A 25,433-nucleotide genomic window follows, 5' to 3' on the forward strand; every position below is an offset into this window, starting at 1 on the left:
ACCAAACAACTTTGTGCAAAGCATTGTCAACTGTTGAAATAAAACTGCTCCAATTTATACATTTGAGCAAGATATGAACAGACACGACATTCAGAGTCCTTCGTTAAACTTCAGCAACATTTTAGCCTCGATTCTCATCAGTGACCCTGGCTCTGTCTGGGGTGAGAATTAGGCCTGAATAATCTCTCCACTGCTGCAGAGCTGTTGCGGCTCCACAGCAGAACTAGATTTTTAGGTAAAATAACAATCCTCCTTTGCTGTAAAATCATAACACATAGTTCTAACACAGTTCTCACAGTAAATGGTCTTAAACACTGGAGTTAACGCATAACACTAAAGACTGACGCGCAGACTGCTGGTCACACAGCAATGCAGTTAACGAAATGGCAAAGAGAGGTTTAAGATAAACATTGATAATTTGGAGACGAATGGACTTATTTGCATTTATAAGCACTCAGCTGGTTTCCTCATACGTTTAGTCTGCAACAAGTCGCGAAGCTGAAGTCTCTTCTCATTCTCCTGCTTCTCGTTCGAATTTTCTCGTTCCACCTTAAATTGCGCAGCAGTACAGTCTGGCGCCTCAGGCACCATTTAAGGTGGAACGGGACAGTTCGAATGAGAAGCTGGAGAATGAGAAGCGACTTCAGCCTCATAAGTCGAACATTGAGAGACATTTTACAAGAAACAGCTGAGCTGAAGGTTAAAGCAGAGCGAAGTCTGAGTTTTCGTTTATATTTTTAGCCTGTACTAAGACATCAGCACATACTGAGACATATTTACAGCCAAGATGGTAAAACATACATAAATATTTGGCTCCCAAGGTGGTTTCATGGCTCTTCTTAACATTTTCAGTTGCGACCCCTGAGCTAAGCCTCCTAGTAAGGGGTGATCAGCGCGCGTTTGCTTGAGCTGTCCGTGGCTCAGTCAGGATTGCACAGTCGCCACCAGCCATGTGGCCGTGCTCTATAGTTCAAATTTTGAGCAGATCGCCTGAAGCCTGTAGTGAAATTTAACATCAGCACATAGTTTATCTAATGTGTATCTTCAAGGGCTCCTTGGCTCATCGGGGCCTTAGGCGGCTGGCCACCTTTGAGTATACACACCTGTCAAAATGGACCAGACAAAAGAAGTTGTTAACCCTTTTATGTTGAGTAGCTATTTTTGCTGTTAAATCCACCTTTCTCTGTTAATAATGTGATTTCTGATTTCTCAAAGCTGTTTATTTGATATGTAAAGAATGTGATCTAACAAAGCTGAAAATTCTTAGATTTTATTAAAGTTTCTTCACAAACTACCTTTTAGGTCTCTAATATGTGTATCTATGACAAAAACAGGCTTAGATGTAAATAGACACTGATCTGTAATTGTTCAGAACTGATGGGTTGCAAGAGATTACGAATGTTTGTGATAATGACTGTGGCCCAGCTGGTGGCTGCACACCAAAGTAAGCATATCTTGCCGTGTGGCAGCATTGGGGAATCAGGCTCCGTGGCCTGCAGTGGTGGTAAAGCAATATTATGTAACCTGCTGTTAGACTCTCTTGTGTGCTACATCATCCGTGACAACTGGAGGCATATTTAGGCACAGCCTTAAATTCACTGCTTCAAAAGCTACAATCTCTTCCTCTGCTGCTGTAAACCTCGTTTGAAGCAGGAGCTCCCCGTCATGTGTATTCTCTGAATTGTAGCCTGATTTTCTTGATCCACAATGTGAGAAGCGAAAAAAAAAAGAAATTGCAAACCACCAACTGTCTTAAAAATGAGAAGACAAAAGCCTGAACAGTTTATATGATAATATCACAGGATAATGTCATATTGCAGCGAGTCAGTGGCAGGTGTAGTGCACCCTCCTGCTGAGTGACTGTCAGCCCATGCGTTATTGTACCATACGGAAATGGCTTCGTTTCTAGCAGCCTAATTCCATTGACTGTGAACAGTTTCTCACTTGGAGAGCCTCCCCGTGGACAGCCTCCCGGCATGCCTGGTTAAACGCTCACATTGAAAGCAGATAAAGAGCCTATACATTATTTATCTGCTCTTCCTGCCACTCCTGTTACAATAGATGACAGCTGATAAATCTTGCAGATGTGCAGTCAAACTGTATTTGTGACGTGTCTAGGCCTGGCCAGTCTATTTGCCTCCCTAAAGTACTGTAATGGAGTGATGAAAGTACGGTTAGCCCAAAAAGTCTAATGTAGTTTAACTGATAGGATGAAAGTTCAGATTAATACATTATTATCCAAGCAAGTCTGGTTTCATGTAGTTTACAAGCAAAACCTAATCTTGGTTCACAAAGTATTTTGATGTAATGTGCAAAGAATTGTGAATGTTTTCATATTATTCCTTCATGTATTCATACCTGCATATAGTCACTGTCCTAAAACAAAACATGTATCTCATTTTTTATTTTACTTATCTTTTTTATGTGTTTTTGTGGGGGTGGGGGAATGGCCTGTTTCTAAACAACGCTCTGTCAGAGGTCCACTGTTTTCAGGAAAAATGTGTTAGAAAAAGTGGAAATGGCAGCTTTTATGTTAACAGTGAAGTGTTTCGTATTACGGACACGTATTAGTGCATCCATTACATAAATCACATTTCTTCTTGAACCCTCGGCCATCTGTGTCAGGGCAGTGTGTTCTTACTGCATTCTATAGAAGGGAGTTTTCCGCTCCAGTTAATGGACCTATACCATAAGCAATTGTATTAACCCTTAGAAGTCGAGTGTTAGTACTGTTGTTTTGCTACAATGTTTAAATGAAAGTTATATAATTGCTTACATGTTTTGTTGCATTTGCATTATATTTATATTCTGTTTTAACATGTTCTAAACTTCAGACTTTTCTTCAGACTAATATGTCACATAAAGACAAATTATAGCTAAACTGTCAGATTTTTTATTTTTTTTCCCTTTGCAATGCAAAACTGTTTGATCTAATTTAAAAGGTAATAAAATCTGTTCTCTTTTGTCTGAACTGACAGTTTAGAATCTGAGCTTCAAAGTAATCTTTGGCTCATCTTTTCGATCAGCCATGTGTCCAAATTTTGCTTCTGTAGTTGAGCACACAGGCTATGAGGCTAGCGTTGCTAACAAGCTCTAGAACACTCAGTAGTCACCCAAATCTTTTCTGTAGATACATCCCCAAAACTACTGTTAACCCACTGAAACCACATCCAGGTCTTTGTTAAATGTTTACAGACTTATTGATGTGGTTTAGGGCACAGTGTGACTTATTGTGACCTATAAAAATGAACAAAAGTGTCTGATTAGCTGAGTGCTGCAGGTAACCATTTTAGAAAGCAGGTGTTGTCAAATTCTGCCTTCTCCATGAATTTGACTCTCCTTTGCATGCACATGTCACACAGGCATATGGTCATGTTTACAAACAGAAACAAGAAATCACAAATGTAAAAGTGTTCAGTTTGAAAATTTACAATAAGAAATTATTTATAAATAGGAACAACAGAAATGGCATACATAATCTGAGGTGTCCATATGTCTGTGTGACGTGTATACACGTGAAGAGGAGTCGGATTCTGCGGGGAATACCTGCTGCGTTCAGCTGTACTGTGAATTTCAAGTCATACTGTGTCCAAAACCACATGGACAAGTCTGCATGACCTTAATGAACACCTGGATGCTTTTCAATTGGGTTAAGAGAAATATTGAGGATATATTTGCAGAAAAGATTTGGGTGATTATTGACTTCTAGTGTTTGGTAGCAACATTACCTTCATAGCTTTGCTTAACGCTTCATAACATTAAACAAAAGATGCATAATTTGGACACCAAACTTGTATTCGATGATGGACATCTAAGGTAATGTAAAAAAAAAAAATGGTGTAGATTTTGTCCAACTATTGCTTTAAGTGGAATTTTTCTGCTTGGTTCAGCGAACTGCGAGTTAGAAACGGTATCATGTCTTTGTTTTTGCTGGTGTTAACAGTGACTTCTAGGGGTCAGTACAATCCAGTATCCCACAGAGCCACTCTGCTCTTTGTTGCACTAATGCATCATAAAAAGTGTGACATGTAAAAATGTGCATCCTCATACCTCTTCATTGAGTATTTCCTGACACTGGGAGTAGTTCCCTTTCTTTGCCCAAGTTCCATTGGCGAGGCATTCTCTGTAGACATTATCTGGAAAATCACAGAAGGGAAAATTTTGGTAGTTAGCCATTGCTAGTCTGACAGCAACCGTGTATGACATTGTGCATTGACAGCAAGCAACAAATTGATGATATACTTGTCCTTTATTGATGTCAAAGACTATTTGCTATGATCTGAACAGACAAATGCAGCCTCTTCTAACACTGCAGACAGTATAAGGGATCAAGGTTGCAATTGCTGAAAATGGCCTGGGTTAGCCAACGTCTGGCTACTTGATTACTTTGCGCCTGCATTTCATGTCTGGATACAGGATCAGTGTTTCTGATGTAATGTTCAGCTCAAACCCAGTGGCAGCTGCAGGGTAAGTTGGCATCTTGTCACTATAGCAGATTTATGCTTATGAATTGCTCCACCAGGCATTCCTCCCAGGCCACAATCAATATGCGACCCCATGATATTCTGAGCTCCTCTAGGACAATACATCAATACTTGACCTCAGCATCTAACAGGTTAAAAATAGCTCCGAACAGAGTTAGCACGTCCATGCAAATACAGTTCAGTGTTCAGACAATGAAAATCCCAATCATCTGCCTACACCTCCTGAGAAAGTTTCTCTGATGTCTTTCTGTTTCTGTCTTTGATATGAGAATGCTCAAGTTTCCATGGTGACTTGTGTAACTTTGCCAGTGTGGGTGGGCAAGTGCAGCAAACCGTTTGTCAGTATGAAGCAGCAGCCCACACCTCAGAGAAACCCAGAGAGGATCTGTGTTAGGAGACAGTCTAACAGTGAGGCAGTTAAAAGAGTGATAGCCATAGCGTCTTGTTCATTGTGAGGTTATGACACTGGGCTCAGAGATCGATTGGTGTGCAGAGATACTGCCAGCATGGGTGCTGATCAAATCGCTTTCACAGTTGAAGTCATGACTTGAGAGAAGAATATCAACAGTGTCGTTAAATAGAGCCAATAATGCCAGTGTCTCTTGTGTCAGTGTTGTCAGATTTCCAGTAATTTCTTTGGCAGGAGCATTGTGAAGAATGAGACCATGTGTAAGAGCTCTCTCTCTCTCTCTTTCTTTCTTTCTTTCTTTCTTTCTTTCTTTCTTTCTTTCTTTCTTTCTTTCTTTCTTTCTTTCTTTCTTTCCTCTCCCCTTTTTTCCCTCCCTCTGTGTCCCCCACCTCTGTCCTCTCTCTTTTTCTAACCCTCTTCTCTCTCTGCTCCATCTCTACCTTCACTTTTTCCTCTTTCTCTTTATCTGTAATTCTCTCCCTCACTCTTTTCTTTCTCCCTTTTTCTTTCTCATTTTTTTTCTTCTGCCTCCCCTCTCTTTTCTCTCTCCCTTTTCCCCTTTCTCTTTCTCTCCCCCTTTCTTTTTTACCCGTTTTCTCTTTTTCTCTTCTTTCCCTCTCTTAACTTTTTCTTTTTTTCTCTTCTTCTTCTTCCCCCTCTGTCAGCCCCTGTTGTCTGTCTGTTTCTTTTCTTTGTCTCTTCCTCTCTCTGTTCTTTATAGCCCTTTTTATTTTCCCCTTTTCTCTTTTTCTCTGCCCCATCTCTCTCTCTCCTTTTCTTTTTCCCTCTCTGTCTCCTCTCTCTCGTGTAGTTGCTCCACTACCAGTAATGTTAAAAGTTGTTCATGTTGAGTTATAAAGCATAAATCTCATGGGAGGCATTAACGTAAATATACAAGTAGATACAATTAAACAGTCGGTTAAGACATTATGTTGCACACAATCTAGAACCATTTGCTATATTATAGAGCACAGAGAGCCTTATAGCTGTAGTGTGCCAGGAAACTACACTACTAATTGACTTAATCTCTTGTAAGCAACTGCCAAATAAATACTACAGCCACCCCGGGAATAGATCTGAGTTTAATAACGAAGCTAATGACATAGTGATGCCAATTTATATAATGGGTAAAAGTAGTATCACTTGCAGCTACATAGTAAATGCCCACGCATTGATGGTTGCTTGCCATTAGCTACTTGTTGTGCACTCAAGCTGTCATCCTACAGAGAGGAAACAGGTTTACAGCAAGCTGTCATGAGAAGCAAAGAAGGATAGAGGTTACACTAGGTGGAAGAATACCTTAAAAAACAAAAAACAATGTCTGCAAGAGCAGCATTAGGAATGAACAGTGTAGTGACCCGTGGAGGCTCAATGTCATTCCAGCATAAAGTAAGCAGCAGAGGTGTGCAGATGCTGAGCTGGCTTTCTTTAGCTGTCATAAGAGCCTGCCGTAATGCTGCCTGACTGCACTCTAAGCAAAAGCAGAGGTAATAAAAGAGGGCAGCAAGGGCAGAGGAAGACTGACCTGGCCTGGAGGGCGGACAGAGGGCGGAGGTAATTTATATTGCTTAAAATTCCTTCCACATTGAAATACAGTTGACCTTTGCTTACACAGATTTCAAAAGTAGCTTTCTTTTTAAAAACAAAAAAACAAAACAAAACAGGTTGATTGATCTGGAAATGCAGCTCCTTCCAGAAAGAGTGATGGACCATGGCAGGGTCAAGCCGGTTAAATGTTTGTTGTGTGAAAGTGCTCACTCCAATTGCTCAGTAGAGGAAATGGGGCAAGCAAATTTGTCCCTCATTATCTTCTTCAGCGTGTTACAATTAAATGGATTAGCAGTGGACTCGTATTTCATAATGGTTTTCTCACAAGCAAGTCACTGTGGAGATCACAGTAGAAGCATTAGGCTGGCAAAGGGCCAAACTCCCCTACCTCTTTTGAGAAACTGCTTTCGATAACTTCACAGTACAGTTAAATCTCTGTGTAACCCACCCTTTAGAACAAAGGCAGATATGAGGCGGAATGTATGTATGTGTGAGTCACCTCCATTGGGGCTTTTCCAGTAATCGGAGCAAGTGACAAGGGTCAATGCACAGGCTGTCAGAGTAATCCCATGAATATGCACGATCACGATTTTAGAAACAAGTAGTCTAAGGTCAGGACTGAGAAGTATGAAAACTAAAAACTAGAACTTAGAAAAATGGCTGAAAGTTTGCACATGTAAGACTTGCAAAGAGGAAAACTACTACAACTATAAAGAAAAGGATCAAAACATGATTAATGTGGGGGTAAAGCTGTGCCAGAGCAGAGCCAGGACCGGCTGGAGCCCAGACAGAGATTTTGCAGCACCCTTTTAAATATATATAATTTAAATGTTTTGTTGATTTTTCTAAGTGTAAATGAAGTTAACACATCAACAAACTTAAGACTGTATAGTGAGGGGTGTTCAGAGACACTGCTGTTTGAATTTGTATATGTACCTGTTCAGCAGACTACTGATGTGAACATTCTGTTCAGCCAGTCACCAGTCTAGGTTTTGGGAAGCGCATGCTTATTGGCTCACTGACACTGACTTAAGTACTGAATGACATGGAATATTTCAGTACTCTATAGTACTGAAGTAATTCAGTTGGTACAGTAATAGCACTAAATTTCGATACCCAGCCGTACAGCGAACCGTTGTAGCACATTATGTTCCTGGGATCTAAGAAATTAATATATTTAGTGTATTTTTTCCTGAATGTGCAAATGAACTGTAGTGCCTACTAGGTACTCTTACTTTGTAAACATATTTGTGGGTGGTTCATAGCTGTTCATACTCTCAAAATGTTGGGAACCGATAGAGCATGAATCATACCATTCATGACTGAGACTCATGAGAAGACGACTGTTTCTTACAGAGTAAATTCTTAGAGTGAGCGATAAACACGAGTGCTTGATTAAAGTGAAGCATTCAATGTCATTCCATTCTTTACCGCTCTGGTAGCTAGCAGTGAGAACACCCACTCCACATTCATCAGCAGCCTTGTCTCTCTCTGCCATTTACGCACACCCACGCGCACGTTCTCTTCTCACACAATCCATACACGCACACACATACACATTTACAGTTGGAGAGGTCCCACATTTATTTTGAGTCATTCTGCCTGGCGATATACAATATAATGCTTGGATGGGACTGCTGCTGTATAATCAGTCAACTAACAGTTTCAGCCTCACTGTATTAACAAACTAAGCCACAACTAGGGCTGGCCCAAACAGCATCTTACAGGCTTCGAATATTTGTTGGTGTTTCAGCACAAGTACGTAATACTTGTCCTCAAAATCACCTTTAAAAATAGCAATATTTCTTCTATAATCAACCATTATCTTAAGTTCATTATTGCATTTTGAAATATTTCCAGTAGGCACCAAATGATTTAACGGTCAGGCTGAAGTCCAGCTGCTTGCTTGCTTGCTATAGAAGCTGCGATTGTAGCCCTCTCATTCAAATGCAACTTTTATGAGTGTGTTAAGTTCAAAATATATATATATATATATATATATATATATATATATATGTATATATATATATATATATATATATATATATATGTGTATATATATATATATATATATATATGTATGTATATATATATATATATATATATATATATATATATATATATATATATATATATATATATATATATGTGTGTATATATATATATATATATATATATATATATATATATGTTTATCACCATCACAGTTTTAGCTTTAGTTTGTTTTAGTTGCTTTTATTTATTTTGAGTTATTTTTCGTTGTTTTTTCTTATTGTGGAAAGTAGTAGTGAGAACGGCAAACAGGCAAAGTCCTATAGCAAAGTCATAGCTGAGCGACAGAGAATGGAGCGAAGGACTGAGTACCATTTTGAAATGCATCTGAATGTGAGGAACACTCAGTGTCCAGCAGTGACACTGAGGTGTTTAAAAACTCCAGCAGCACTGCTGTGTCTGATCCACTCAGACCAGCACAACACACACTAACAAACACACCACCACCACGTCAGTGTTACTGCAGTGCTGAGAATGATCCACCACCCAAATAGTATCTGCTCTGTGAGGGTCCATGGGGTCCTGACCACTGAAGAACAGGGTAAAAGGGTAAAAACAAAGTATGCAGAGAAACAGATGGACTACAGTCTGTAATTGTAGAACTACAAAGTGCACCTTTATAGTAAGTGGCGCTGATAAAATGGACAGTGAGTGTAGAAACAAGGATGTGGTCATAATGTTATGCCTGATTGGTGTACAAGGTAATGTACTTAATGAAGTGGCCACTTGGTGTATGCTCAAAATCTGCAGTTGCAGATACTAACACTGCACTTTAGAGTAAAGTGTCACTTCCCTGGCCAACTGGGGGTGTGTCACTAAAACACAAACAGGAGTTGTTCGCTAGATCTGTGCTCCGATGCAGCTTAATGTTGTTTTTAAAACACAATTTTAAGCTAACGTAATTATCTCCCACTCTCATCTATTTTTTGTCAAACATTGTAATCATCTCCTGCTAGATGTGTGCATGTAGTTTTACTATTGGCATGACACAAGTGATTTCTTGTTTTTTATTGATAATCGTATTGGCCAGCTCATTTGCAAGAGTTCGTCCTATAAGAGCGCAAAGACGGCACAGTGTGCATATTGTTGTCTCTCACTACAGTTTAGCATGTTTGTATGTTCTGTTTCATGTAAATTATCCAAACAATTCAATTTGTTCAATCATGGCCTACATTTCTTAGGATAATAATCATTTTATTTTAGTTGTTGAATTTGTTTACATTGTCAGGTACAGGCACAGAACTGTAAAACAATGGCATTACAAAGCAATGTTTAAAACTACTCTATGTAAGATTTGGGAATTTTAGAGACCTGGTGGAAATTCTTTTGGAAAGTATTTGCATGCAACTTGGGGGGAAAAACATTCTGTAACGTTGGTTGTACTTCTGACCCCTTCCCTGAGCAGATGAGTTTGATGATCGTGATTTTTGATTTCAGCTTTAGTTTAAATGAAAACATTTTACATTTGTAACAGGCATGCAAGTGCCATGATCTTTTCATTTGTATGTCCCAGTCCCAGTAACTCCTTCTGTGAAGGCCTGTTATCCAGTTAGCTTTCTGTTGACCTGCCCAGCCTACTCTAGTGAGGGAAGCATATATCCAGTTACAGAGAATTTAATGTGCAAACCAGTTAAAGAGAGTCTGTTAACAGCAAAACATTTAATGCTCCAAAAAATGAGAACTTAAGGAGTAAGTGCACTTTTCTTGTTATGGCTAAAACGGTAACGAATAACATTGTAATTGCCTAACCAGATATTTTGGCCATAATCTTGAATACATTGGTCACATGAAAAAAAAAGGTACTACTAATAATACTTGACTATTGGAATACTTTGGGCAAGCCCTAGCCACAACAGATGCAAATGTCTTAATGCTGTGAATCTACAGTCTCGTGGGTGTGTGTGTGCGTGTATGTGGTTGTTTACTAATAAACTATGGCATAATATACAGGGTCATGTTCTGGACTTGCTGTCCCATGTCTGCTACTTAATTGCTGCTTCCTTTGTCTTTTTGTGTGTGTGTGTGTGTGTGTGTGTGTGTGTGTGTGTGTGTGTGTGTGTGTGTGATACTGTTATGACAGTGACACTGTTATTATAGCCACAGATGAATTGAAATCACTTAAGCAGTGAATGTTTTTGAATTTATTGCGCTGTCTAGTACAGACTTCACCACTAGTTTTTAACCACTACTAGTTTTTGTACCTGGACACTCATGGCATGAACTATTTTTGTTGTCGAACTTTATACATACATTTTTTTTTTTTTGAGTTACCTTAACATAATTGTAATAATAACAGATTTTCATGGGGTCACACCACCTGACATGTTAAACTCAACCAGCCTAACCATGACTCAAAAATGGCAATGTTCAGAATTATAGCCCTTTGCTGTCTGTTGCACAGCATGATATTTGATGAAATCAGAAGTTACAGGCAAAGGTTTTTCAATGAGTGAATGCTTTCAAAGCTTGCAATATGTTATGATTTTGAAGCTTTCAAACATAAATGCTAGTCTGTTTTATTTAGAATTTCACCAGACAAAACTACCATTTTTAATGGTTTATTTAATCTGAATATATCGCTGGCTGGTCGCACCACCTGACATTTTTTTTTTCACCTGACTTTGGGAGGCAAAATGCCTAAAATGAATTCTATTTTTTGATGCACTGAATGTATTCACATAAAGGAGGTATTCTTTATGGTATGTATTTATTGAATTATAACAGTAATTATTCATCAATTTCAAATCATAATAAATTATATCCTCTTATGTACAAAACAAATGTCTCAAGTTTAGAGTTTAGTGTGTGTCTGTGTGTGTGTGTGGTTGGGTGAGCACACTGGTGTGTGTACCCTGGCTTTACTGTCGTGCGTGCAGAATTGAATTTTCAGCTTTCGCAGTTTTGTTAAGAGGTTTGCTCAGGGTTGCAGCAGGAAACAGGGAATGAGAACTTAAGCCAAAATATAGTAAACAGCTATTTTTCATAATAGTTCAGACTGTCCCATGGCCGCTCATCCAGATTTCCTCACCCTGGACCTTTAACCACATCCTTGGCTTCCAGTTGTGATATGCTCTCCCATAAACAAGATACATGCATTTCTGAGAATATGACTGACAGACAGCAACATATTTTCTCAATAACACTGCCTTCTTTGTTCCTTCTTTTGGCTAGCAGTGTCTGTTGTAAAGTCTCTATTTGATTAAAACACCAGATGTCGAACATGGATTATCAGTAGTAGCGCCTTTTCACTCAGTTTATTGTTCTTTTCATTAGTGGTCTTTAGTAGGAAGTGAAACAAAGATGAAGGCCTTATCACTTACCAAAACTGTAAACATTGAATATGTATCTCATTAGTCAGTATATTATAAATAGTCCAAACTTACTTGTTATTTAACATACTTTAAAGCTACACAATGTAAAATTTGGGGATTTAAAGACCTCTCTGGTGGAAATGTGTAATTTTTTAATATTGGATGTGTTTGGACCCCTTCCCCAAGCGGACGAATCTGACAATTGCTTGCATGTTCAAAGAGTATTCAAAGAGAACTATCAAAGCATGGTGAAGAACGTGTCTTTCAATGATGTGAGTTATGTACTATTGTCATCGTAGCTTCATCAATATAATGATTTTCCATTTGAGACTTAAACATCGAGTCAGACACCATTTTTTAGGGGTTTTTCTCCTTTCAGTTTTAACAAAAAAATCTTACATAGTGCAGCTGTAACATTTTTTCCTTCTCCTATAAAGTTACCATTTTTGGTTTTGTTATTTGAATCACCTATCTGGTACTTCTACTCGCTGTCTACTTAATGAGCTCCTTCTACCTTACAGATCCACGATACAGGTGTACATTTACAGCCTGTAGCCCCTTTGTTCTCATGCACAATTTCTCATCCATGCTTCCTCATATTTATCATTGTTCAGTGTCTGACCACATGACCACTGTTGATCAGAAAGAGAGTGGACCACTCTCAGTGGACCAGTGACTCTGACATACTACTGGAATGGTAGGGTGTTCAGTCCTGTTATGAGTATATTTGTCATAGTGGACTGCAGCTCTGTGGTCAGAAACTGACCACCGATGAAGGGCTAGAGGATGGGTAATACAAATTGTGCATCAACAGATGGGCTAGCCTTTAACTATAAGTAAGAGGTTTTTAATAAAGTGGCCTGTGGTTGTAAACATATGAAATAGAAATTAAACTTGGAGGTCTGTTGCTCTCGTGAGAATCTTGTATCCCTGAGATAGTCTATTACAGCAGAAGGTAAAAACTTAACCTTCTTTAATTCAAAGTAATTATGGACCATTTATATTGGTGCATTTGTCTTGGAATGTAAATGACAACTGCTGTTTTCAAACGATGTTATGACTTCATTATATGAGATCATTGGTATTTCTCCCCTTTACCTCATACATTTTTTTTAGTCACAGTGACTAACATAATTCAAAAATAAAAAAAAGATTTTTCTTGTTTTGTTATCGCTGCTTAAAAGTCCGAAATCGATGTTTTCAATGTTATAAAACCAATTTGGTTGCAAGTAAATATTTAGAATAATTTGAATATGCAAGTACTGTACAACATCACGGCTTTCAAATAATTAGTAGGACACTAATAAAGATAAATAAATAACTATTTGAAATAATGTACACTGTTGTGCAAAAGTCAGACCACCCTTCATTTATTTAATTTCAAGTCAAAATGTCCATTAGTTAAAGTTTTTTTAGTAGATATTTCTAAGGATATTAGGTATAAGAGAATCTAGTTGCATAAGGAAGGTAAAAGTTAAAAGAAAGTGTAAACAGAAGAGTGTTTACCGAAACAGGAGTCCAAAACATTATGAAAAGATGCAGAGGTAAAAGAGACACTTGACAGCCATTCAAAACCTCATAGACCACCAAAGCTGTAACCATCAGATACACAGTACTGAAGACTTTCATCTTAGAGAGGAGAAAATCTGTCCATTCTTCTGCTGTGAGAATACGGCTCAAAACTGAAGGATGTGTAGCTGTCAAGAAGCCATTACTGAGAAAAGGAAATGGACAAAAAGAAAAATGTGCATATCAAACAAAAGCTGCCGGTGTTCTCAGAACAATGTCCTGACCACTCCAAAGTCCAGACCTCAACATCACTAAATGTGCTTGGGCTTACTAAGGCTTAACTTGGATTCTTGATGCTGAAAAAGAATAACTTAATGGATGTTTTAACTGGAAATGAAATGAATGTGTGTTCTGACTTTTATACAGTACTGTAAATAGGCACAGTATATTAATTACTGTATTATTAATTTCTTGTTTATGAATTTTTTGAAATATTGAATAATATATCCAAAGATGTGAATTATTTGTAATACGCAAGTTATCATTGGCAAGTAATTCCAAACTTTTGAATAGTAGTGTAAGTGTAGTGTAATTTAACAACCCCCCGCCCCCCCATGCATTTAAGGGTTAAGCAAGTCAGCTGGGCGTGATGTTAAATAATTTATATAATCATGTAATTTTAGAATTCTCAAAAGATTTATACATACTGCATTCTGCCTTCCTTGATAACTCTGTTAACTGCCGTGCAAAAGTTCTATAAAAGCACACTCTACCCTGGAGGTTACAACACAGAGAAAGGAGAAACACCTCTGGGGCAAACAAGCGCACAGGCTAAGAATACACAAGCAGCATTCAGCAACAGTCATTATTATAATTTGGAGCTGGAACTAAGCCCCTGACTCGGCAGAGCTCCCTCAGGCTGAGGTTGAAATGGGGAGAGAGGGGGGAAATGGAGAATGTGAATATTCAGCATGCAACTATGTGAAACTAATTTAGAAAACCTACACCTCAGTCTACAGGGAATAAGGTCTCTATTTTTCTCTCCTGGGGATAACTAGTATTGTCTCAGCAGTGCTGCTCTAATTAATGCCCTTTTCCTGTTTAAAACAATACTCGTGCACACACAGACACGCCATGCGTCCGTGTAAAGCCTTGGTACCTGGGTCTCATCTGGCAGGTCACAGATGCAGCCCCAGCTGTTTCAGTCCTTATCTACCAGTGCCAGGGACACAAGCATGTACAATGCCATGCGTAACTGCACATAACCCAGACAAAGCAATAACTCTTCTGGCTGTTTGCCTTCTGATAACATCAAAATGTCAAAAGAAAGGTCTTTCTTCCCCATCACTAGGCAACATACCAGCTAAAGTGGTATCTATTTGGTCATGTGACTGAGAGAGGCAATTAGTGTTCTCCTTTGAGCATGTTGAGGTGTTTGGAAATGCTGTACGGCTGCTGGGTGCTGGGCGTGGGTTGGGTTATTTTTTGTGGTGCGGTTACACTGATGGACGAACATGATATAAATAATGGAAAGACAGCTGCTGACACTGTTATGACAGTGACAGTTATTATAGCCACAGATGAATTGAAATCACTTAAGCAGTGAATGGTTTTGAATTTATTGCGCTGTCTAGTACAGACTTAACCACTAGTTATTAACCACTCCTAGTTTTTGTACCTGGACACTCATGGCATGAACTATTTTTGTTGTCGAACTTTATACATACATTTTTTTTTCAATTACATTAACATAATTTTAATAATAACAGTTTTTCATGGGGTCACACCACCTGACATGTTAAACTCAACCAGCCAGTCAAAAATGGCAGTGTTCAGAATTATAGCCCTTTGCTGTCTGTTGCACAGCATGACATTTGATGAAATCAGAAGTTACAGGCAAAAGTTTTCCCCTTTTGTTTCCACGTCAATAATCACAAATATTACAAAGATAGGACTTTTTTGTACACACTACAGTAATTATTCATCAATTTCAAATCATAATAAATTATCCTCTTTTATGTACAAAACAAATGTCTCAAGTTTAGAGTCTGCACTTCAGACAGAATTTCTCTGGTTGTTTTGATGAGTTATGCTTAAAGAAAAAAATAGAGAATTAATGAAATGTAGGAATATAATGAATGTAAGAAGAGGTGTTCAGTGGTGTATATACCATGGGGAAACTGGAAGGGTTACATTTCTTCTTTTGAGGTATCAGTGCTAGTAAATCAGTGTTGGACTCACTGGTGGTGTTGTAGCGGACCCCCAGGAAGGTCTCGGGACAGGGCCGTGCTACCACTTCACCCGCACTGCTCCTGGGCCAACACGTCCCAATGCCGTCTATCGATATATTACAGAACAAACCTGAGAGTGAAAAGAGAAAGAGGGAGATATTTAATGAGGCATTTTAAGCATTATTTATGAATGCCTTTGCCTAAAGGGAAATTTTCCCATGCTTACACTGTAAGGATGTGTTGAAGCCAAGTTAGTATCCAAGCTGTTGTGAATGCTTTTCTCCCAAGTACAAATGCAATTTCCCCTGATTCCGCAATGGACTAATACATAATGCAAATCATGTAAACAGATTTTGCTCATGAGAAATTCAGCCTATTAACAGTAATGACCCAAGGAAACACAAACTGTAAGTGAGTTTCTTTGAGATGCTACATATTTAATTTCCCTTTGTCACTTCCTTTGTATGTTTTCACTGAAGCAGATGCATCTTCATCATCTTAATTGGCCTCTTTTTTGAGGTGCAAGTTTCTGTTCCTCGCATTTTATCATCAAAAGCGATCTTCTGTGGATGGTTAAGATTAAAGAGTGTTACTTTAAGCATCTTAATCCTCCCCCGAGACCACGCCCCCTGCCTAGCCGAAATTTTACTTCTCTTCTCCCTTGGACGGGTCCAGCGTCCGCTGCGCACTGCAGTGTGTGAAATGCCCTTTAGCTCAGCGCAGCTGCCCATATCCAAATGTTTCCTGCGGGATCTCCAACAGGCGAGTTTCATGAGAGTTTGTTAATGCAGTAAATTAAGACTCTTGGGTGGTTAAAAAAAGAACCACTTGCAGAGAAACCCCGCCAACTGGATTCAGGTTCAAATCTCAGTCCTGTTGATGTGCCGCTCCCCCATGAAGAGGCATCACACAGAGTTCTCTACAGGATGCAGAGCATACAGTATCCCTCTCTCACTCTTTGGTATGTGATGCACACTAGGGTGCCTGTATATCTGCATAGGGCTCTCCTCAGTACGCTCTCTTGATGTTTGCCATGGCTTTGTTGTTTACTTTTTATTTCAGCTTTCAGTTTTCTCTATGTATCTGCAACATTCCTTACTTAAAACATTTTTTGATGAGATTAATGTGAGTTGGAGGGAGTGTGTATCTTTTTTTTTTTCTCTGTAGATCAGTGTTGTGCAGATTGACCCTGCAGAGATGGAGGGACATAGAGTTTCAGGTCTTTTGCTATACAGAGAAATGGCTACTAGCAGACTGAAATTTTAACTGACAAAAGACAGAGGAATACAATGAATAATGATGAATTGATGAATGTATTAGTGGCTGTGGATGAACATATTATTTGCTGCTTTATAACAGGTGCGTATGTTTATGTTGATCTGTTAAGTGGCCCAAAGGATCGTGAGGCAAAGCGGCATGAAAATTATGGTGGCTGTTGAATCCACCTGTGTTTGCCTTGACATGCTGGTTAAGTGTCCTGATTGATTATCTTCAGTTTATTGTGGATTGGACTCTTAATGGGGGTTCTTCACAGGAGAATGTGCTAACAGTGCCATCCAATTATCTCTGAAAATAGTTTTCATCTGACTGTGAGTAACTGATTGCAGCTGCTGATGTAAAAGGAGCTGCGTTGTATTTGATTTTTTTCTCAATTCTGGATATGTAAAGCAGTGGTGCATTCAAAGGCTAGGGGCACCACACTTCTTTGTTTATTTTCAGTTTGTTTCAGATCTATTCACAGACCAAACTCAGTCTACACCCAAATCATTTTTGGTTTTTCCAGTATGGAATTGTGCACACGTAGCTGAATGCTAAATGGCTGTCTGTTAGACATATTATGCACTGTTTGGGTACAAGAGCCAATATTTCAATTCCTATGTAGTGCACTGTCTAGGGAATAGGGAGCCATTTGAGATTCAGGCTCAGCGAGAAAAAAAGGTAGTAGATGATGTACATTGCATAGAAATTAGCATTCTTGTTGCGGAGGTAGTTTGGAAGCATACCAGAGCTATATTATGATATCATTATTATATAACAAAAAAATTAAATTTATGAGCTGAACTGAATGTTCTCGTCCTTATTCAGCAGTCCATGACTGCTTGGCAACATCATACCCTGAAGGAAGTACATTTCCCTGAAGGAAGTACATTGTTTATCTTGATTGTTGATAATAAATTTATTTATTTAAAATTGTGTATTTTATCATATTTTATATTGTTGGCTGTTTTAGAAAAGCTGTAAGCTAATTGAGACCTTGTGTTAGTGATTTTATCCTGGGTAAGAGGGTTTTACTCATGTCTTGCCTAACCTATGATAAAATCACTGTAATGCACAGCCTCCTATGCTTTTTGCTGTATGTATGTGATTAGGAGAGTGTTAATCTGGGCCTGTGTATTGTCGTCATATTTTGAGCATTGTGTGAACACAGCGGCTGCCCTTCACATTGTATTAGCATTTCCTGACGAATGAACCAACTAAAGTGGTTCAAAGTTATTTGGAATAAATGTTTAAAGTTTGTTTGTATCCTATAAGGATACCGTTTTGGAGATACATGGTTTCTTTAGGACAGAAATAAAGAAAATAAAAGTGCAAATGTGTCGACAGCATAACTGAGTTTGCTCTAGTAGAAAGTTTGGAGCGGTCTTAAAGCCCCTCAGTTTATTGACGAGCTGATTCATCAATAGTTAAAAAAAACACTTTCCTCTGATCTCCTGCACTGCACCCCTCACCACAGTTCAAACAACCAGCAACCTGGTCAGGGTTGCCAGATTGGGCAAAGAACCCAGCTTGCTATCAAAATAAATATATATTAGTGATATTTTTCATTACCTTGTAGTATTTCAATTTTATCAAAAAGCAAAATATATAAATTGTTCAGTGCATAATAATAATACTAATTAAGGCATAACAACAAAAGCAATAATTATAAAAATCCATTTAGTTTTTAAAGTAAAACCAAAAAATCTAAAGATTTTGTTAGTTTTGTATAATATTCAAATGTTCAAGCTAATATTTAATATAATTATTGAAAATGAAAATATTTGATAGTTTTATGGTCAAGTTTTTTGTTGTATTGCCAAACCCTGTAAATGCTTGTATAAGTGTGCTACCACAAATAAGTGATTATCCTAATATTAGAGCAGTGTGTTCATTATCATATAAAATAGTCCATCTACCAGTATTCGTGTTTTATCTGTTGCATTTTGCTATCCGTCTCTGATACCAATAAAGGCATGTAGCCATAATATCATCTTATTTTATTGGCCAAACAATATATCGGTCAGGCCCTACAAGCAGTAGGGACGAACAGGGAATTCAGTGGATTAAGTGAGTGGAAAGTAAAAGTGGAATTCGTGAATGTGTGCATACAGAACAAGTACAGTGTTGGACAGTATGATGATCAGTCCACCAAAATGTTCAAAATGGTATGGGACCTTGCTCTTGCTCATGCTCTTATTGTTATTAAGAGGATCCTTTGCTCCCTTGCTGTTAGTGGAGCGTATCACTGTAGAATGACATAAATTCCAGCTACTGTCCCATTCAAACAGAGGGAAGATGAAAAGCGCTGTGCTCTGTGTCTGGAGGGACTTTAGACTAATTAAAGACGCGCAGATCAGAGGAGGCAGCCCACATAGCTGAATTATGAACCAGGCTATGAAAACATACTCCCCCATTCATCTGAAAAATAAAATGAAAAATAAAAAATAATTAAATTCAGTTCTCTTTCTTAATGTGAAGAGTTGAAAGTGTACACAGCGTGTTTGGAATCAGATCTGTCAAATGCCTTCAGAAACACTGATTTATATGTAAATCAACAATGGAACTGGACGAGTCTTATAAAAGAATGATGTGTTTTGAGAATGTGATGAAAGTGGGTCATTAAAGCATGAGATTCTGTGGCAAGTCTAAGTATCATAACTGTGAATACTAATTTTGTTTTTCAAAACATTGCAAGGACTGTCTGTGCTGTTCATTTGATTTATTCATCATACATGTGCTTTAGCAACGGGAGATTTTGAAAACCAGATGTCTGTTTCCTTTAAGGAGCTGTTTTTATGTAGTGTGTCATATATTTATCTATATGGAATGCCACTGATACTGTATAGGAGTTATGCTACTAGAAGTTGCCCTAGAGATGTGATTCAAGGATATCATAGCATCTAAACTCAGCCAAGCTACTTATCACACACAATCTTTTTACAGAGAATCATTACATAAGCTCAACTTCTGAAACAAAAGATTTTATATCTACAAAGATTTTCAGCTGCTTTTGAACTGAAAGCAAAAGTAAGTATTTCCCATACCGGTTGTAGCCTTTACATGCTACCACAGAGTTGTGACAAAAGACATTTTGTCAAAGACTAAAACCTTTACACTCACAGCTTTTTGAATTCTGAGACTCGAGACAAGGCTTGTTTTCAGAACGGGAGCAGTGTTTGGGGAGTTACTCCGAAAATAATTTATAACCAATTACTTATTACTCCTCAAGCTGTAATGGGATTATATACTTTCTGTAAAAAAAATAAAAAAATAAAAAAGAAAGTTATCTAACTTCTTATCACTAGACTTCTTTGTTACTCTCTAAAACCAGAACATTTGGACTATCTGGAAAGTACAAGGAAAAAACCCATTATCTGTTTTTAGTGCTTTATTTAGAAAGAAGTAACCAATTACAGGAAACATCATTTGACAGGTAATTAGCAAACCAGGGCTGCTCAAATAGAACAGGGGAGCACTGATTTAACTTAATTAATAACTTAACTAACCCTTAATTACTACAAATATAGACTTGCTTGTTATGCTCAGTTTTTCTGAGTGCGCATGTTTATATGTTAGCCCACAGCAACCGGTCAGTTACAGGCCCACGAGATTTCCCAACTTTTGCCATTTTTCGGAAACATGGGTACTGAATAGTTGTAGTTAAAGCCCAGGCTTACCTCGTTCATGTACAGCACACTCTTACAAACAACAGTGTTCAGATCGGTTTTAAGATAAAATAATGGGTCTCACTTTATTTGGATAGTCCAATATAGTCCCCTGCAGATTAACTAGAGATGATCAAATTGTTAAACTTTTTGTTGAAACTCTGTTGATTCTAAACTGTGGTGGGATTAGGGTTAGGATTTGGACCAGGGTTAGGGCTAGGAGCAGGGTGAGAGCTGGGTTTAGGTTTTGGGTGGAGTTTAAGGTTAGGGTTTAGGATTAGAGCCAGGTTTAGAGTTTGAGAATTGTCAATTTAGTAGATATTTAGTTGAATGTAACTTGAAAGTAAATTAAGTATCTATAAAGCATCTAAAGTGGACTGTCCAAATAAAGTGGCTAACACCATCGCCCTGCACACAGGCAAAAATGTTGCTATCACTAACTCAACCTTTACACACCTGCATGCCACTGTGCCTGATATTAGTTGCAGAATGAAATTTTTTCAATATCAAATGCAGCAGCAGTGTCCAATCTAGAGCGAAGGGTCTGACTGAAGAGCTGCAGATTTACACCTGCAGTTCCACTTCAGCGGTTTCAGGCCAGTGGAGCTTATGCGCAGTACGACAGCATGATTTTGCCATGTAAACAAAGTCCTTACAGGAATGTTGAGCGTTATAAGCGTCCCCATTTATATTTCAACCAGTGGCCGGTCTTCTCGTTTGTAACATCTCTGATGTAAACAGTAACTGTTTGTGCTAGTTGTATGTGTCACCATGCGTATTACCTTTCAGGAAAGGATACCATTGCCAATATACGAATCGGCCATTGGTAACCAAAACACATTACAAAACAATCAAAAACCAAAGGAAAGACTTAATGGTTTCTATGGATTTTTTCAGCTGGGATACGTTCAAAAACTAGTTTGTTTTAGCCTAAAGCTTGATATTAAGTTTAGTTTAAGCCTGCTTAAATGTTGTTGTAAAAATGTATTCCTGCACCCGTAATACAAGTGAACACACAAAGCCCCCATATTAAGGTAAGTTAATTGCGCTATATGTCTACGTAACAGTTTAGTTTACCTAGTCCACATAAGCTGTAGTTCGTGTAACATTTACCCCATGAATCTCTATATGCGTTCAAACAAAAGTTTGTTTTAGCCTTAAGTTTAAAATATAACATTAGTCCAATGCAAATTTATCACAAATTTACTGGAAACCCACATAAAATGACTGAAATGTTAATTAGCCTAAAACTTGCTTAAAAAAACAAAAGTTTTGATGCATGCGCTGAATGCCACTGGCTTGAACCTGCTGGAGTGAAACTACAGTTAAACTGTGGCTCTGCGGCTCTGCAGACAGACATTATTGAAGCTAGAAAATAGGCCTGTTCAATTGTTCACTATGTGGGAGCAGTGTCTAGCATGGTGTGGCAATTTCCCTGGTCAAACAAGTAGTTTAAAGGGGTGCTGCCTTGCTTGCTCACATGTAATGAACTAATTAGCAGCACAATTAGGTGATGGAGAATAAACTCACCTGTGGAATTGCTTGAACTGGATGTCTGATTCCACAGTATCAAACTCCGAGCTGGAAAAGAGAAAAGTACATTAAAACCAACATGCCAAAAACAAAGTCTGTATCCAATTAGTGCATAAAATGTCTTGTTGATTACACTTTACTGTCAGAAATAATGCAAAAAGACACAGTCCTACATAATGGATTCATTCTGTTCCAAACACATTCATCAGTAAATTGTCAAGGTGAGGAGGGAAAACACAATGTGCAATACTTAAGACTGTAATTGAGAACCACTTCAGGCCCATCAGGCCAGAGAACAGCCAGCCTTCGTTCTGTTTAGAAAGCTGTCCTTTAAATTTACTTATGGGCTTTGATATAAACTCTAGGTCTTGAGGAATGCAGTTTTGATTATGGCAATCCAATACCTATGGTAAAATGTGACATTTATAGTATATACACACGGTTCAGTGCAAGTACAGGGCACACTGTGCAGAAGTCAGAGACCCCACTTCATTTAATAATTTCCAGTCAAAACGGCCATTAAGTTATTCATTTTTCAGACAATATTTCTGAGAAGGTTATATAGAAGCTAATACACTTGTGTACGGAAGTGGAAAGTCAAAAAAGAATGAAATTTTTTTTTTAAGTTGTTAAAATACATGAAGAAAATAGGGAGGTATGGTTCCAACCATGCAAAACCTGGTAGACCACCAAAACTATCAGGATCTGATGAACAGTATATATTAGCTTTTATCTTTGAGAGATGGGAGAAAATCAAGCTCCACTCTTCAAAATATCCACAGGTGTTTCTGTCCAGTCGCTGTGTTCACTATGAGAAGACAAAACAGCACTATGGGTCTGAGACTGGTGTAGCTATCAAGAAGCTATTTCTGAGAAAAGGAAATGGACAAAAGAAAAATTGCAAATCAAGCAAAGAAGACCTCATCTTCGTTGAATGTGTTTGGTATCACTTGAATTGAGAAGCAAAAAATTCAAACAACTCAGTGCCATTCAAGAATGGAAGCTATAATAAAGGCACATGAAATATTGAAAAAATGTAATATTTAGTTGTTGGCCTTCTGTGAAATGTTCTATTAAATGCTCTGACGCTGAAAAATAAATAACTTGTACTTAAATAAAATAAATAACTTGTTAAATTCAAGGCGGTTAGATGAGTGTTTTGAAACTGAGAAGTGAAAACATTGTTGGGTTAAAAGAAAGACGTTCCTTTGGATAGCTAATAGGTATCTGTGCTTTGGAAACACTAATTTGGTAAAATTCTCTGAACTGATTTGAATCGAACTGGATACAGAAATCAGATATGGTCAGTTTAGTCAGACATGAACCCTATTTGGAGATGTTCTGTGTACACCTTGTGCAGTTGTCAAATGTTGCCAAAACAAGGATGCTTACTGATTCTTGACCTTGTCATTGCAGAGGACCAATACGTTTAGGACCAAGTGATGAATCTGTGGCTGAGGCAGCAAAACAAAGTCAAGAAGACTTATCCAAAACAATGTGACCCATGTTTAAAACATACATGGTAAAAGCTCCAAAGCATGTATAATGCTAGCGATACTGCTAGCATGCCTGGTGTTTGTCTCATTCAGAAGCATCTGTAGCTCATCACGAAGGACCTACCTCTTTCCACCTTCACCTCTTGAGGAATCACCTCCATATCTACTTCCCTCTACCAAATCTCATTCTATTTTAGGCTGGAGAGAGATCAAAGCTCCCAGTGAAGATGCTATCTACTGAAATGCAAGACACCAGGCACAGATTATAGCTGTGGCTGCTTTTAATAATGTTACTGATAAGCCCGCACAGTGTGTCTTCTATGAGGTGGTGTGCCCTTAAGACTATCATCTATAATCAAGGAAAAAAGGTTCACTAAGGCTTGTGGACAGCATGGTTTGCTTTTGACTTCATATTTATTGTTAAGTCACTCATTTCTCTGTGTTGGATAAGTGTCATCATTTGCTTTTGTCACAAAACCTTGCAACTTTATAGGTGAAGAGAAAAAATGATCTTAAATGTACATTAAGCACTCAGTCATGATTTTAAACCATAAAAATGTCAGGTGATAAACTGCCACTTTAACAATTAGAAAATAAGCTAGCTAGATTTTCAGCTCATCACATATTAATGTTAAACAAAGTTAGCAGGCTAATAACGTAGCTTAACACACCACAAAACCAGTTACATTCTGTCTTTTTAACACCAAAATCAGTCACACTTCACTGGCTCAGATTTGAGTCTTTGTCCTCTAAACTTGTCAGTGAAGCATCAGTGATTGGAATTGAACCTGTGTTTGTAGTGTGTCAAGCTTGCTAAGCTAACATTAACCTTTAGTGCTAACAAGGGCAGTAGTATAGTAATGTAAAAGTAGCTCAGCTAAAGGCTCCACAAACAACAGAGGTCCGCTCACTCAGATTAAAATCTTTGTCCTCTAAACTTGTGGCAAAGGAGCTTCATTGATCCGAAATCAAACATGCTTTGTTGTGAAGCTGTAGCATGCTAAACTACTGCTCTCTGCTACTAAGATGACTCTGAATATCATTTGACAGTTTATTAAAAGATTTGGAACATTTGACAGTCAGATTCATCTGTTTTAGCTTATAGGTAACTACACAGTCCAGACTTCACAAATAAATTAGCTGTGTTAGCGCAGGTATGTTCTGTAGCTATAAGCTTCCTGTTGCCACGTCGTGCTTCTATCATTAACAAGATTTAGTACATTAGACAGTCATAAGCCAAAGCATATTCGTTATGTACAAAACTAAGCTGCTACATAGCGCCCCACAAAGAACTTATTTATGGTGTACTGACCCAAATAGCAATTTATATAATCAATTAACCCATCTAAAGCCCTATTCCAATGGGATTAGTTTTGCATGAGGAGGTAGGGTGATGGAATTATTACTTGCGTTTCTCTGATTTAAATCCTGTTTGAATGAGACATGGCAGTCATTTTCACTGACTGTAAAAAGTCCCCGCTTCAGTAAAAAATCCGGTGCCTTTTACCTTCTGTAAATTGAGTCATAGAAATGTCCCCAGGTTATATTGATTCTGTGCGATGTCAGTAACAATGCTATCATGTCTTGTGAAAAGGGAGTTTAAGTATGGAGTCACCTAAAGAAGGATTTACTCATTTTCTGGCGAGTTCAGCTTAATTGCCAGCTTCTTGTTTAAATTTCCCCGTTCCACCAAAATTTGATCAAGAAGCTGGTGAATAAGAAGCTAACTACAGCCTTGTTCTCTGAGGGTAAAATCAGGCCGAACGTGACTGTCCTCTCACATGTACAACTCGGAACTTACAGAAATTACATAAAGTTTTATTTTATGCAATGAAGTTGACTTTGCTGTGAATTTCCAAGCTAAGGGCGATGCTAATAACACACTGCATTCACTTAAGACAAATGTAAATGGTTAGGGCAAACAAAATAATGGCT

General features: G+C 38.1%; 1 protein-coding gene across 2 annotated transcripts in view; it reads right to left on the bottom strand.

Moving 5' to 3' along the window:
• crhr1 (corticotropin releasing hormone receptor 1) overlaps nucleotides 1–25,433 on the bottom strand; it is a 155,835-nt gene that overhangs the window by 55,688 nt on the left and 74,714 nt on the right. For both annotated transcript variants that reach the window (XM_036589760.1, XM_036589761.1), the window contains exons 3-5: nucleotides 22,000–22,050; nucleotides 15,555–15,674; nucleotides 4,051–4,136 (exon numbers count right to left, since the gene is read on the bottom strand). In XM_036589760.1, the coding sequence (XP_036445653.1) occupies nucleotides 4,051–4,136; nucleotides 15,555–15,674; nucleotides 22,000–22,050 (257 nt within the window). The remainder of the gene's footprint in view (nucleotides 1–4,050; nucleotides 4,137–15,554; nucleotides 15,675–21,999; nucleotides 22,051–25,433) is intronic.

This window comes from Colossoma macropomum, unplaced genomic scaffold (genome assembly GCF_904425465.1).
Source record: "Colossoma macropomum unplaced genomic scaffold, Colossoma_macropomum, whole genome shotgun sequence".
Taxonomy (NCBI): Eukaryota; Metazoa; Chordata; class Actinopteri; order Characiformes; family Serrasalmidae; genus Colossoma; species Colossoma macropomum.